At 57.1% G+C, this 14,622-nt stretch overlaps 1 protein-coding gene across 1 annotated transcript; it reads right to left on the reverse strand.

Annotated features, from left to right (window-relative positions):
- Positions 1-953: 953 nt before the first annotated feature.
- On the reverse strand, positions 954-14,381 carry Krt7 (keratin 7). The gene is made up of 9 exons (XM_021654419.2): positions 14,006-14,381; positions 12,596-12,807; positions 11,098-11,158; positions 9,343-9,438; positions 8,222-8,386; positions 7,364-7,489; positions 4,577-4,797; positions 1,584-1,618; positions 954-1,244 (listed from the first exon to the last, which is right to left on the reverse strand). The coding sequence occupies exons 1-9, from the start codon at positions 14,312-14,314 to the stop codon at positions 1,093-1,095; spliced, it is 1,377 nt and encodes a 458-aa protein (XP_021510094.1). The 5' UTR covers positions 14,315-14,381; the 3' UTR covers positions 954-1,092.
- Between the last annotated feature and the right edge of the window lie 241 nt (positions 14,382-14,622).

A 14,622-nucleotide genomic window follows, 5' to 3' on the forward strand; every position in this document is an offset into this window, starting at 1 on the left:
CCCCAGAGCCCCTGTGCATCCTACCTCCTCATCCAACCTTAGCTGTGGTAAGGGGCCGAGTCCCAGCTTCCCAGGAGCCAACTTCCGGTGCCTGGGCCGCTCGGCTTCCGGTGCCTGGGCCGCTCGGCTTCCGGTGCGTGGGTCCCTCGGCTTCCGGTGCGTGGGCCGCTCGGCTTCATCGGAGCGAAGTTTTGTTAGTTCTTCCCTCCTAACAAAGCTCTCACCGGTGTGTGCCATGCTCTGACAATCACTTCTTCCACGCAGCCTTGCTGCCCAGCTCTCCTGTTTCAGGGCTGTGAGCCCGGCAGGCAGGAGGGCTTTCTCTTGGTACCTACCCACTCAGCATCGTGCTCAAGGCACAGCAGGGGAGCTGGTGGCCCCGAAACCCTAACCCGCAGAACCAAAGAAGCACTGAGAGACAGACTGTACCCTACAGGGGACGGGCCTGAGGCTCCTGACACGGACTTAGCAGGTACTGCTGAGAGCAGTGGGCCACTCCCGCCATGCCCTGCGCCCATCACGCCGAGTTCAACACGCCCTTCTTATGGGGTCAGACAGAGCCCCCTCCATGACCATCGCCCCCAGAGAATCTCAGTGCAGAGCACACCTCATAAGTGTGTGCATCCGAACACACAGTCCAAGCCGCAGGAAGAGCTGAGGGTGGGTGTCTTGGGGTTCACTGGGCCACCGAAGTCCAGGGCCCCCTGGGGGAGCTACTGTATGTGATCTCACTTCAACAAGTCCATAGGCTGGCAACGGAGGGTTTGGGGGTGCAAGCAGACACCCTCCCAGGGATGGACACCTCCTGATCCCGGTGGCCATATTAAGTGACCTCAGGAGAGGCACTGGAAGCAGCCCCAGCCTGGACAGGGACCAAGGGGGCTGGATAGGGGTCCAGCACCTTAAAGCCACACCCATGTCAGCCTCTGCTCCATGCACACACCACTCCTGGCTAACCAGGAAACTCGCTCAGAGAGGCTCTTTATTAAAGCCAACAGCCGTTTCAGACCATTTTCCAGACCTGGGACAGGGACATGAGGCAGGAGAGGCCTTCCTGGAGGTGAGCAAAGGGTTGTGGGGTCTCTCCGAGCCTCAGTTGTGGGGGCCCCTGCGGGTGGTCGATGTGGTCCTGATGGAATAGGCCTTGAGGGCTCCTGGTCCCACGCTGAAGCTCAGAGCATTGCTGCCCATGGCTCCCCCGAAGGTGAGCCTGCTGCCATTGGCCCCCGTGGAGTTCACGACAGCTGCAAAAGGAGAGGATCTAACTAATGCACGCTGGCCTACTCAGGAACCCGCCCTCCCCCACCCATCCTCCTGCCACCTCTGACGGGGGTGCAGGGGGCAAGGGGGCCCTCCACAGGGGCTCAAAGTCCTCCCTCAGCAGGCTCCCCCCCCACTCCCACCCTGCCTTCTTGCTCCGGGCCACGGAGCTGGGTGGATGTGAGTTCCACGGAACCTGCCAGAACCATGTACAGAAGAGGGGTAGAAGGGGGCTCCCATCCCCATAGGCCAAGCCCTTGGGCCAGTCTACCATGCTAGAGACCCAGCTGAGGCCACAGCTCAGGGGGCAGCCAGGAACTTACAGACATTCACAGGTCCCATTCCATCTCCAGACAACCTGGGAACAGAGGACAGGCCTGTCAGCGCAGCTCCTACCTCAGCGCTGAGCTAGTCCTGCCAGGAGCCAGCTTCCAGGCCAAGCAGAAGCTCCCTCCCTCCTGTTCCCAGCTTGTCTTTAGCCGTGTTTCCAAATGACTGAGGAATAGGAGTGGGAAGGCCGTCTTAGCCCCTCCATGACCTGCAGGGAAGTTCCAGAGCCCTAGTGCCCTGGCTCTAGACTGGGCCTCCCTGCAGAACCAAGGTGACAAGTCTGTCTGTGGAGATGGTGGAGATTGCTGCCTGCAATTTCCCCACAGGCCCGGGACACCGAGGGCTTGGAAAATGGCTGTCATGCTTATTCTTTGTGAGCGGGTCTGCCCTTCCTCACCAGAAGCTCTCACGTGGGCTGCTGCCTGCCTGCTTCTGTCTCCAGCCCCCAGCACAAGGCCTGGAACTCGCGGTTACTTAACAGGTGCTGAAGTGATTGATGACCTGCTGACTGACTGGCTTGAGCTTCACCGGGACCGCGAGGGTGGGGGCCGGTGGCGTGACTTTGAGCAGCCGGTGGGCCAGAAACAGGTCTCACAGCGGGGATTAAAAGTCTGTCTGCAGCAGCTGGGTGTGTCTGTCTGCTGACTCAGGGCCCCATTGTCACCAAGCTCTTGGCCTTGGGGTTCCCTTTGCTTGGTGGGGGAAGAGACGCCTTACTCTGGTGGGGAGGGGCAGTGAGGATCTGCCTCAGCAGCCTCAAACTGAGGAAGGAAGAGACAGACTTTTCCGGACAGTTTCCAGGATGCTCGATCAAACCGTGGGAATTGCTGGAGGTTGGGCAGTTGAGGACAGGGTCCCGAGAGCAGTAATTCCCCAGCAGCATTCCACACCAGCATCTGCAGTGTGCTGTCTAAAGGGCTCACTGGGAACAGGCCTAACTTCCAAGTCAAAGTAATGATCGGATTTTTTCCTCTTTAAATACAGGTTGAGTGTGAGACTATATTTGCAACATTGTATCTCAAAGACTGCACACTCACTGTCTGAAGGACTCACTGGGAACAGACCTAATTAGTTACAGCGGCTGATTGGATTTTTTTTTTCCTTTCTAATTTAGTACGGGTTGATTGTGTGACTATATTTGCAACATTGTATCTCAGAGAATACAAACCCAAAACAATTACAAGAGCTTCAGAGCTACAGTCCCTGGCATGTCCGGAAGAGCTGAGCGTGTCAAGGGACCTAGGCAGGCAAGAATCGGATTCCCTGATGGCTGGGAAGGCTCAGAGCCGTCTCGGAAGCAGCTGCCCAAAGAGGCCAACAAGGTAAACAAACATACTCATAAATAAGGTAATAAATGATACTATAGGGTACACAGACCCTTCCCCCAGGCTCTCTGCCCCAGCACGCCCCTACCTTCGTGTTCACGCCATTCATCGCCACCCCCACACAGCTCAGGAATGATGCTCAGGAAAGAAAGCCATCTCCAATGAACTTAGCATTTAAAAAGTGCAAGTTCCTGGGGCCAGAGAGATGGCTGTGCAAGCCTGAGAACCTGAGCCCAACCACATGGTGGAGGGAGAGACCCTAGTCCTGAAAGTTGGCCTCTGACACACACACACACACACACACACACACACACATTTTTTAATTATTTTTTAAGTGTAAACAAATTAATGATGATGATGATGATAGTAACAATAATAACGAAATGTTTGAGTGCATGTTCTTGGTCTCTGAGCACTCTCCCTTTGCAGGAGTTCTATCCCCATGGTGAATGCACTTCCTCCTTGAGAGCAGAAACATGGCCTAAACACTGACTCTATCACAAGCAAAGTCTAACCCGTCTACTTCCTTTGCCAATATGGCTGCTTCTCACCTCTCCAAACCCTAATCTTCCCCAGGGCCCACGTGTGTCAGTGGAAGCACTCAGCGCTGCAGTGCGAAGAACAAGAGCAGCCGCACAGGAGGCGCTGTGTCCTGCCCGCAGCCAGCCCAGCCCTTCCAACCTCCGCTGCTGCAGGGGGCTGGGCGAACAGCTGTGGGGACAGAGGAAATCCTCCGGGCACACGCAGTGCCCTGTGGTTAAAAGCCAGGGAAAGCAGCCTCGCCGCGTGGACGGTCATGGCCAGCCATCGGCAGGCCTCGGCGGCAGGCTGCCCTGTCCGTGGGTTAACTGAACTGCAGCTTGTCTGCCTGCAGGCCCTGGAGGCTGGCAATGCTCCCTGAAAACACGCTGAGAATCAAGTGGAGAAGCCTGCCGGAGGCCGGGGCTCGGTGAGCAGGAGCGCTTCCAGGACCTCAGCCTGAATCCACAGACACATAACAGCCAGGCGGGGCCTCACATGTGCCTGTAACCCCAGTTCAGGAGGAAGCAGGGGAGCTAGCCGCCAGGTTCACCAAGAGAGCCTCTCTCAAAACAAGGCAGACACGCAGCAGGACAGAGACCTCCTCCGGCCTCCGAGCATCAGCTTGGGTGTGGGGCCTGTGCACACATGTGCACACAGCAGATGCATGCACCAAACACAAAGTTCACGTGTGTATACCAAGAAGCAAACAATCTGTTAAAGCCCTGCTCATGGTCCCATTTAGGCAGGGACTTAACACGGGGCCTTTTCTTCCAGAACAGTGGTTCTTAACGTACGGGTCACGACCTTTTGGGGGCCGAATGGCCCTTCCCGGGAGTCACATGTATCCTGCATATCAGATATTTACATTACAATTCATAACAGTAGCAAAAAACAAATTTATGGTTAGGGGTCACCTAACCATGAGGAACTGCACTAAAGGTCACAGGTTTAGGAAGATAGAGAACCACTGTTCTAGGAGATTTTCCATAGGGCTAGGAAGCAGTCACGAGCTCCGCACAGCCTGTTCTTCCCACGTAGTGCCCCACAGAGGAGGGGCCCCGAGATGATGCCTGCAGGTGTGTGCACTCATACCGCGACCTCCCGACCCCGGGGCCTCCTGCCCAGCCTGCCCCTCTCACCGGCTCTCCTCGCCCTCCAGCAGCTTGCGGTAGGTGGCGATCTCGATGTCCAGTGCCAGCTTGACGTTCATGAGCTCCTGGTACTCGCGCAGCTGCCGCGCCATGTCCTGCTTGGCGTTCTGCAGGGCGGCCTCCAGCTCGGCCAGCTTGGCATGAGCGTCCTTCAGTGCTAGCTCCCCGCGATCCTCGGCCTCAGCAATGCTGGCCTCCAACTTGGCACGCTGTGGGCAATAGTAAGCCGTGAGCTGAGGGGACAGCTGACCTCTACCTCCCTACCAATCCATGAGCATCAGGCACCTGTCCATCCTGCTAAAGGTTGCCTCACTGGCCCTGCCTACTTCCCCAAACAGCAGGGAGTCCTGAAGGCTAGATACAGGATGTGGGGGTCCAATGCCTATCGCCTGATGATGCAGCTCTGCCACTTTCTAGTGGTCTAGCTGGCAAGACTTAACCCCTTCAAGCCAAAGCGTCCTCTTTCTAGAAGAGTAATCGTCACACCCTCTGTCATGAGGGCACTGTGAGGATGAGGTGAGACAAGACACACAGAGTCAGATTAGAGAGACAGTTCAGTGCTTAAGAGCAATTGCTCTTACAGAGGACCCAGGTTTAACTCCCGGCACCCACAGGGAAGGTCACAACTGTCCAAAAGGCCAGACCCAGGATCTGACGCATATGACACACAGACACGCCTGTGAACATCAAATAAAACAAATAAATACGAGCCAATTTTTAATTAAAAGTGTGAACGTCTTTTTTTTTTTAAGGCACACAAAGTCTTAACGTGATACCTAGCACACGCCAGGCTCCCAATCAATGGTACTATGATTTACAACCTCTAGCACCCACCCACCCACTGCTAGGCAGAGCTGCAAGGCCAAGGGGTCCCGGCTGGGTCACAAATGCCAGCAGACAAGAACCAGACGCCACCTTTATAACAGGAACCAGCAATCTGAAAGGGAGTGAGCCGAGGACATTGAGGGGAGGAAAAGGAAGTGATGCAATTATATTTTAGTCAAAAGATTTAAGAAAGAAGATCAAACAGGAGCCACGTGTGAATAGTCTGAAGAGAAGGCTTGGATCAGAGGCCATACTGCGTGGGGAGGGGCGGGTGACACAGTCCCCACGGGATGGTAGCTGCCATGAGCAGGGAAGGGCTTCCCCTGCTTTGGACGCCTCCTCCCATGGCCTTGTAGCACAAAGGCCGAAGGCTGATGCGTTGGATGTGTTGAAGGTTTAGTTCTCAGCTGACGGCGCGTTTACTGGGAGGAGGCAGCATCTTTAGGGGACCGGCCCCAACAGAAGGAAATGACGTCATGGAGCTGTGTCCATGAGGGGTGTGGGGAACCCTGGGCCTTCTTCTCTTTGCATTTTGGCTGAGGTGAGATGAGGAATTTTGTACCAACACACACACACACACACACACACACCAAGATGCTCTGCACACCCATCCACTTACGAGATTATGCTCAGTGAGTATGTTCACGAGCCAGAATTACTCTTTTTCTTCTATGTTGGTGCTCAGGGGAGACAGGTGCTAACACAGCCATAACCGCAGCTGTCTCTCCCCCACACCTACCCCCTCCCTGGCCCAGGGCTTCTCCATCCTTCGACAGGACCCTCTCTACCCTGGGGTCAACTTCCCTCCGCTGTAGTCTCCACTGCTTTACTCCATGGACTCCTCCCCGGGGCCAGGGCCAACCTGCTACCTCTGGAGACCCCTCCCAGCCCCATGAGGTCCTCAGTTGTTGCCACCATCTGCGAAATGGCACGTGGTTGTGGTAAAGGGTACAAGGTTTGGGAAAGTGCCTTCATTATTGAGCCTCCCATCCCAGCCAAGAGTCTGGGCTGCTTCAGGACCGGGTCACAGCTCTGCATCCAAGCCAGAAGGCAGCCACCACCCTTGTGTATAAACCAGCCCTCCCGGCTCGGGGACCCCCTCCTCCCCACCCCAGCTCAGGGACATACACCTGCTGAAGCTGCTGTGTGCATGGCCTGCTCACCCCCATCGCAGTACCTGCTCGGGCTGAACCGTCCAGTCCTCATCTGCACCTCAGCCAGGGCCTCAGGCACCGATCCAGAATCAAGACCCCCCCCCCAATTCCAAGTTCTAACCAAGCGTGTGTGCGCTCAGCCTCTGCTCTGAGACTTTCGTGCTAGAGGACACTGAGCTGGACAGATGGCCTTCACTCTCAAGGAGCGCGCCATTCCAGCCTGATGAAAACAGTCAGTCACTTAAAAATAGCCTGGAACCCTTCAGGGAGGAAAGGGGCTTCCAGGAACTTCAGGCAGATGCTGGTGGGGCACTGGGTGTTTGAAGAAGCCACCCTCCACCAGGGGACTCATCCTAAATCCCAGGGGTGAGAAAGCACCGGCCACAGACAGAGCTGGAGAGCCACAGTCTGAGAGGCCTTAGTAAATGCAAGATTCAGGAAGCAGGCCAGCATGGTCTGAGCAAAAGGAGGAAGGAGTGTTGTCCAAGTGCAGACAGGAATGGAAATGGGGGGGGGGGTTTCTGATGGATTTGCTGTGAGCCCCAGAGCTAGGAGCAAGCAGAGTGCTACCATCATGGTGTTTCCTCCTCGGTAGGCGGCCCAAGTTCCCTTCACAGGCTCCACGCCCAGCCCGAGCCAGGTTCTGCCCAAAGGCATTGCCCCCGCCGGTCTCACAAGGTGAGCTGCGCCCACCTGGGCACGGGCCTCCTCGGCTCACCCTGACCTTGACCTGACTAGCTGGCCCTCACTCCCAGTAGAGCAGGGACGAGGCACAGGAGGCCCAGCTGGTTCCCACCTGGTTCTTCATGGTGTCAATGTCAGCCTGCAGCTTCTGGATGGCTCGGTTCATCTCGGCAATTTCATTCCGGGCGTTTCGGAGGTCGTCGCTGTGCTTCCCAGCCTGGGCCTGGAGCGTCTCGAACTGAAAGGCCGCGAACACAGTCACTGCCAGCTGCTGGGCCTTCTCCCATCCGCAGAAAGGCCGTTGCCTACTGGTCACCACCACCACCCAACCCCCCACCGTGCCCCCAAAAGGCCAAACAGGGTAGTCTCCATCCCCTGCTAGCCAGGATCTGAGAGCATGAACCCAAGCCTGTGCCTTAGGGGTCCCTATCCTATGCACCCTTCAAACCCGGCTTCTGGCTTTCTTCAGTGAGCTGCTCTAGCCTGCAAACCTCCCGTTTCTCTTAGCTGTCCTGACTCCAGAACAGGCTGGACTCCAGGATCTAGTCCCCACTCTTCCACCTCCTCGCTGTGGAGAGCTGGAAAACTCACTTAGCCTCTCTGTGCCTGTCTCCTCGTGCTTAGAATGACAACCACAGTGGCTCACAGCTAAAAGGGCTGCTCTGCGGATCAAACGTGTGAAAAATGACAGACCGTTTAACACGCTGCGTCCCCGAGTGCATGTGGGCCCTGCCTGGTCAGCGCTACGAGGCTGAACTACATCAGTCCGTGTCTCGTTCCTCCTCCTGTGCCCCTCAGCCTGGGCTCCCGCTGCCCGGCCACCTCCTTCATCCTGAACTGCAGCACACACCCTGGCCTTAACCACCCGTGTCCTCCGGGAGAAAGGAAGCAGCCTAACCCTAACCCAGAGCCTAACCCTAACCCTAACCCAGAGCCTAGCAGGAGGAAAGACGCCCCACAGTCCACACACCTTGGTCTGGTACCAGGCCTCAGCCTCAGCCCGGCTGCGGTTGGCCATGTCCTCATACTGGGCCTTGACCTCGGTGATGATGCTGTCCAGGTCCAGGCTGCGGTTGTTGTCCATGGACAGGACCACAGAGGTGTCTGAGATCTGGGACTGCAGCTCTGCTAACTCCTGCAGGGAGCAGATAGGACATCAGGTGGCCTGCCTCGGACATGATCTATCCCTGTTCCCAGAGCACACTGGTGCCCACTCAGAAAAGAAGCTGGAGTGGGCGGGATTCCAGGCAGGGAGGGGCTCTGCCCACCCTGGCTGCCAGCATCTCAAACACCAGCGTGTGGTGGGGTTAAAAGAGATAAAGGGACAATGTGGTCCCCTCAGGGAACAAGGCTAGTGTGACAGGAGCCGATTGGGGTGAGGAGACAATCCTGTTCCACCATGAGCTGGCACACTCTGCACCTTTGAGACCAAGGTGCAGCCGTGTTTACAGGCAGGGAAGCATGTCTGGAGAACACTGTCGCCAAATAACATAGGATTGGTCTCCAGAGAGTGCTCATTTCCATCTGTCACGGTGGCCCACGCCTCCAGTCCCAGCACTGAGGAGGCTGAGGCCAGAGGGTCCCAAGTTTGAGGCCAGCCTAGGATAGTTAATGAGTTCAAGGCCAGTCTGGGTGAAATAATCAGGTTCTATCTCAAAATGTGTGTGCGTGGGTGTGTGCATGCATACAGGCACACAGTGGCCTAGAAAGGGAAATACAGACATGGTCACAGTCGGTTATCAGAAGTTTGTTTTCAGTTTTACGACTTGCCTCTCTGTGTTATTTGCAATGAGTATGAATTACTTTCACACTTAGACGAGACTGCCCGTTATACAGAAATGCAGTTTCATATTTATGTACATATAGTTACATGCACACAACACGTGACAAGCATGGGAAGGAGATCACCTGAACAGCTTCAAGACCACCGCTGACAGGAACATGCATGTAGCCACCAGCTCTGGGGACTTAAAGGAGGCTGATGATCCTGCAGAGGCTACAGTGGGTACCGAGCCCTGTCCGGGCCCAGCCAGGGATGCCACCGCCCCTCCTTCCCGAGGGGAAGGCGCCATGCCGCCCCCTGGAACTCACTGTCTCGTAAAGGGTCTTGAGAAAGCCGATCTCATCGTTCAGACTGTCCACCTTGGCCTCCAACTCCACCTTGTTTGTGTAGGCGGCATCCACATCCTGGGGTTGAGAGACAGGACAGGGTGATGCCATGTTCCCAAGACAGCAAAAAGTCGATAGAGGCGAGAGCAGGTTGGTCAGTGCTGCTCAAGTTTGCAGGACAAAACACCCCAGAAACTGCCCCCTGGCCCTTCATACTACATAGGTGACATTTCTGGGCATCCCCAGGACCAACACCCGAGGTACAGACAGCCTGAGCCCCACACCAAACATGTGACAGTTCCCAAAGGCTTCGTGATGTGGACAGTCCTGACTCGGCCGCAACTGGCTGTGTGACCTAGCGCAAGCCACTTCCACGCTGAAAGCCTCGACCCCTCAGCCTGTGTTAGTACAGTGTCAATCACTCGGTCCCCTTGGCGCTCCTAAAGATGAGCAGCCCCAGCTGGCCTGGGAGCGACTGGGTGACGCCAAGGCAGGCAGCAGCCTAGGGGGAACCAGGCGTCTCTGTGAGCGCTTTCATCACTGCGACCAAAATGCCCGGGAGAAGGGGCGCAAGGCAGGAAAGATTTGTTTAGGCTCCAGGTTCAGAAGTTCCAGCCCTCCACAGTACAGAGAGGCCAAAAGAGCCCGGCAGCTCACATCATGCTGACCAGAGCAGAGGAGGAAGGGAATTCTGCGTTCTCTCCCTCTGTCTCTCTGTCTCCCCCTCTCTCTTTCTCCGTCTGTCTCTCTGTCTCTCTCTCTCTCTTTCTGTCTCTGTCTCCCCCACCCGTCTCTGCCCAGGATCCTAGCCCATCCATCGAATGGTGCTGTTCATATTCCTCAGTTAGCCCAGAAGTGCGCCTCACCCATCTCACAGAGTGATTGATGATGATGGTGATGATAATAATAATAATAATAATTAAAAGGCAGGGTCTCACTTCGACCTGGCTGGCCTAGAATGCACTATGTAGCCCAGGTTAGCCTCAAGCGTGCAGCAATCCTCAGCCTCCACCTGCCACGTGAGGAGTAAAGGAGCGTACTGAGACACCCAGCTCCTGGGTGCTTCTAAATCCAGTCTAGTGGACAATAACGGCCAGCCATGGCACTCCCCCGCCTACGCTTCTGGCTGACCTCGTGAGTCTTCAGGGCCCCGTGACTCGGAGTTCTGGCAGGCAGGTGGCACAGCCCCCTCCATCGGCTTTCCAAAGGCCACTGGCAATCTCCAGGCACAGAGCTCCTCCGGCCTCAGAACACGTTATTGTCCAGTCTGCAAACGTCTGGGGCCACCCAGGAGCCTCGGGGTGCGGAGCAAAATGTTCTGACCCCTGGAGGACACTTCCTTACACGAGCTTAAGACCTCCCTCTCACGCGTCCATCTTCTGGCCTCAGTTCTAATCATAAAGGTCTAGGAACAACTCTGTTCACTCCCCAGAGATACGCATATGCACAGGCACACACGCACAGGCACACACGCACAGGCACACACTACACATACACACAAGAACAGGCACACACATACAACGCACAGGCTCACACACACACAGGCTCACACATGCACACGTGAGCACAGGGCATGTGAACACAGGTTGTGCTGCCTTGGTGTAGCTTTGGGACTTCCGCAAGCTCATCACTCCCTTCTGTTTGGTGCAAGGCAGGCCTTGAGCACAGACCTAGCCCTGCGGTAGCCCCAGGTCCCATCCCATGTGTGAGACAGCCCTCAGAGCCTCGAGCCCTCACCTTCTTCAGCAACACAAAGTCGTTCTCCGCAGCCGTGCGCCGGTTGATTTCCTCTTCGTACCTGCCGCAGGGAGGGGTGTGGTGGCAGCAGTTAGCCTCCAAACATTCACACGCAGCCTGCGATGCAGCCGAGAGGTCAGGGGCCACAGCCACAGACCTAACTCCCCTCACTCCCATGTCCCAAGGTTCTGAGTCTCAGCATGGAGGCGAGGGGGTTCAGGAAATTCGTGTTAATTAAACACCAAAGGCTGCAAGCACAGCCAGGAGTAGGGCTGTGTTACGGAGCCTGGGGTGGCGTGCACTTCCTGAGGGATAACCCACCCCTCCCCCCAGTAGCCGTACAACAGTTACTATAACTGTGAGAGCTGAAAACACACAGGCAGGTCACCTGGCCAGGCCACTGGGCTGCAAAGGAACAAACCCCTGGCTTAACTCCTGGCAGCTGGCACCGTTACAGTACTAGGTAGGCCCACCCCTGAGCTGTGAGGAGGAAGTTCAAAGGGGAAAAGCTTGTTGAATCAGGACAGAGCAGATGGAGTCCTGAGGAGCCAGGCCCAAGCTGGCGCCTGGCTTTGGGAGGAGCCTGCAAGCAGGGCAAAGAGAACTGTGATCTACTCTGAGGGGCTCAGGTGAGGGGGATGGGTGCCTGACAACAGGGCCTGGCTGGTTACCCAGAACCCTCCTGCCCTGCACCTGTCTGGCTCCAGCCGCTATGAAATGGTCTGTTGACTTTTGCCCAAGGGAAGCAGCTGGTGGGAGCACTCCCCAGAGGTCCTGTTTGTTCTCCTCCAGTCAGAGCTGGTATGCCTGGTCCCGCCTAGTCACAAAACCACACACAGCCCATTAGCTGTCCCCCCTGCACCTTCCCCCCCGCCCAGTGGTGGAGGGGGGGACAAGGTGACCAGGGTGTGGCCTGGCTCAAGCCTCAGGCTTTGCTTTCTGTTCTGTGAGAAGAAAGCTGTGGGGACATTCAAAGTCTGTCCACAAAGCCCAGGCTTCCTGTCTCCAGTGGCCTCTTCCCTGGCTTTGCCCTGAGCCCCGCCTGTCACTCAAAACCATCACCTGCTTCTGTTTCTTCTCCAATCAGCTCATTAGCCCTTCCTGGAAGTTAGGGCCCAAGTTTCCTGTGACCTACTAAGTGACCTCAACTAAGTCCCGTAGACTGTCTGGTTTCCAATTCTTCATCTGCACGGGGAAGAGCTGTTCTAGAATAATCCGTAAGGACTGCAAGTTCTGAAACACCCTTATCACAGAACAGCTTCTACCCACGGCATCTAGGGGCGTAGTCAGGCATCCGAAAGGGACCAGGCCTGTCAGGGTAGCCAGGGGGAAAACTGGCCAGGATGATCCAGCAACAACCTCGGGGAACACAAAGGAAAAGGAGGCAGGGACTGCTCCAGCAAAGGCCATCGCTCGGTCGTTCTAGAGCAGCTATGCACCCTGACCCCTGAACCACGGACACTCGCTGGGATCTCCCTGGTGGCACTGGGGACATTACTTATTCTTGAAATCTTCCACCGTGTCCTGCGTGCTCCGCAGCTCCACCTCCAGGCGGCCTCCGTCCAGCTGCAGGGCCTCGAGCTGCTGCCGCAACCCAGCAATCCGGGCCTCAAAGATGCGGGGAAGCTGGCTGCTCTGGGCTGACTTCTGCTCCTGCAGCAGCGCCCACTTGGTCTCCAGCATCTGGTTCTGCTGCTCCAGGAAGCGCACCTGCGGGGGTGTGGAAGGGCAGGCCTGAAGGGTAGGGACAGTCTGGAGCCACCCGCAGAGCCCGTGCAGCCACCAGGCGGTCTCCGGTGCACACTGCTGTCCTCCAGGACCCTCCTTCCAGTGTGAGCCACGGGGTCGGTGGATTCGGATTGGAGGGGCAGCAGTGTTTCTAGCCAATTTTGCTGCGTTGGTATTCTCCACATCTGCCCTTTAAACAGCCCCTTCCCTTCTCTGAAGCTGGAGGTGAGAGGATTTTAGAGGGGTGGCTGGACTCCCTCCTCCTTCCTCAGCCTAAAGGTGGGAGGCAGGAGGAGCTGCCTGGACACCAGCAGCCTGAGGAGCCTGGAGTTGGGCTAGCATGGTCCAGCTCAGCATCGAGGCAGGAACCGGGTCCAGGGCTCGAGGGCAGCCTGGGAGGCTTCCACTGAGGGCTTCTGGGGATGGATAGTACAGACAGGAGGATTGGAAGGAAGATGCTGAGGCAGAGGAGTGGGCGCTAGCCAGAAAATCAGGCAGGACTGCAGGCCTCAGCTCCCCCAGGGCCCCCTTCTCTGGGGGGGCTTCTCTCATCCCTCTCTCTCATCTCTCCCCAAATCTGCCTCTCTCATCCCAGGAGCCCAGGAATGGCAGGAATGGACAGCCAGGGAGCTTAGGTTCCCAGGGGCTCCTCAGGGTCCCTCAACCAAGTCCCTATCTCCTGCGGGGCCATCTGCAGAGGAGAGGTGACCTCACCAACAAAGGAAGGTAGAGGAAGAGGCAGGCAGCCCCTCTAGCGCCCCTCCCCTAGGCCTCTATTCTCAGCACCTACCTCAAAAACAGCATTCTCTCAGCGGGGAAGGAGAAAGTGATCCCACCCCTTCCCGACTCCCCACAACCTCCTCTCAGGGAAAGGGACCCAGACAGCAAAGAACTGACTGCTGGCCTTTGGCCTTCAAAGTGCCCAGCTCCCAGGTAACAAAGTGGCCCCAAAGCCTCAGAGATCTCACACAGTCAACCAAGGAAGCTGGACAGAACTCCCGGGGTCCTTGAGATTAGGGCAGTGCCACTTACTGGAGGAGAGGAGCTTGGAGATTGAAGGAAGGTGTAAGGAACGCTACCACAAAGAGCGCACCCAGACAACGGAGGAAAGAGCCATGCGGGCCTCCCAGGGCAAGGCGTGGCCCTAAGAACCGCTAGGGCCTGCCCGGGGCTGGGTCACCTTGTCGATGAAGGAGGCGAATCTGTCGTTGAGGGTCTTGATCTGGTCCCGCTCCTCCTGGCGCACTTGCTGGATGGTGGGGTCGATGTCCACCCTCAGCGGTGCCAGCAGGCTCTGATTGATGGTGACCTCCCGGATGCTGGCGCCCACCGGGCCCCCGTAAGCGGGGCACACGGCCACCCGAGGCCTCGAGGTGCCCAGGCCGTAGAGGCTGCTGCTGCCGAAGCCGCCGGCGCGGCCTGAGCTCAGGCGCACCTGAGCAGTGCGGCCCGGGACGGAGGTGGAGCGGGAGCTGAAGTGGATGGACATAGCAGCTGGACGCGGCTAGCTGGGCGAGGCTAGACAAGCGAACTCCCTGACCTCAGGCAGTCTGCGGCCTTTTATCCCTCCTCCTGAGGGCGGGCGGGAGCGCACAGGTGGGGACAGGGCGGGGCTGGCCGCTGGCCACCTTTCTCTGCCACCAGAGGCCTCCTGTCCTTCCGCCCCTGGCCGCCTCCAGGCTCCCCATCCACCCAGGAAGTGTCTCCAGGAGGCCAAGACGCCATCCTCAGACACCCACACCTCAGGCAGGTTGCCCCAGAGACCCACAGCCCAGAAATCTCCGGACCTCAGAGACC

The sequence above is a fragment of the Meriones unguiculatus genome, chromosome 8, assembly GCF_030254825.1.
Source record: "Meriones unguiculatus strain TT.TT164.6M chromosome 8, Bangor_MerUng_6.1, whole genome shotgun sequence".
NCBI lineage: Eukaryota > Metazoa > Chordata > Mammalia > Rodentia > Muridae > Meriones > Meriones unguiculatus.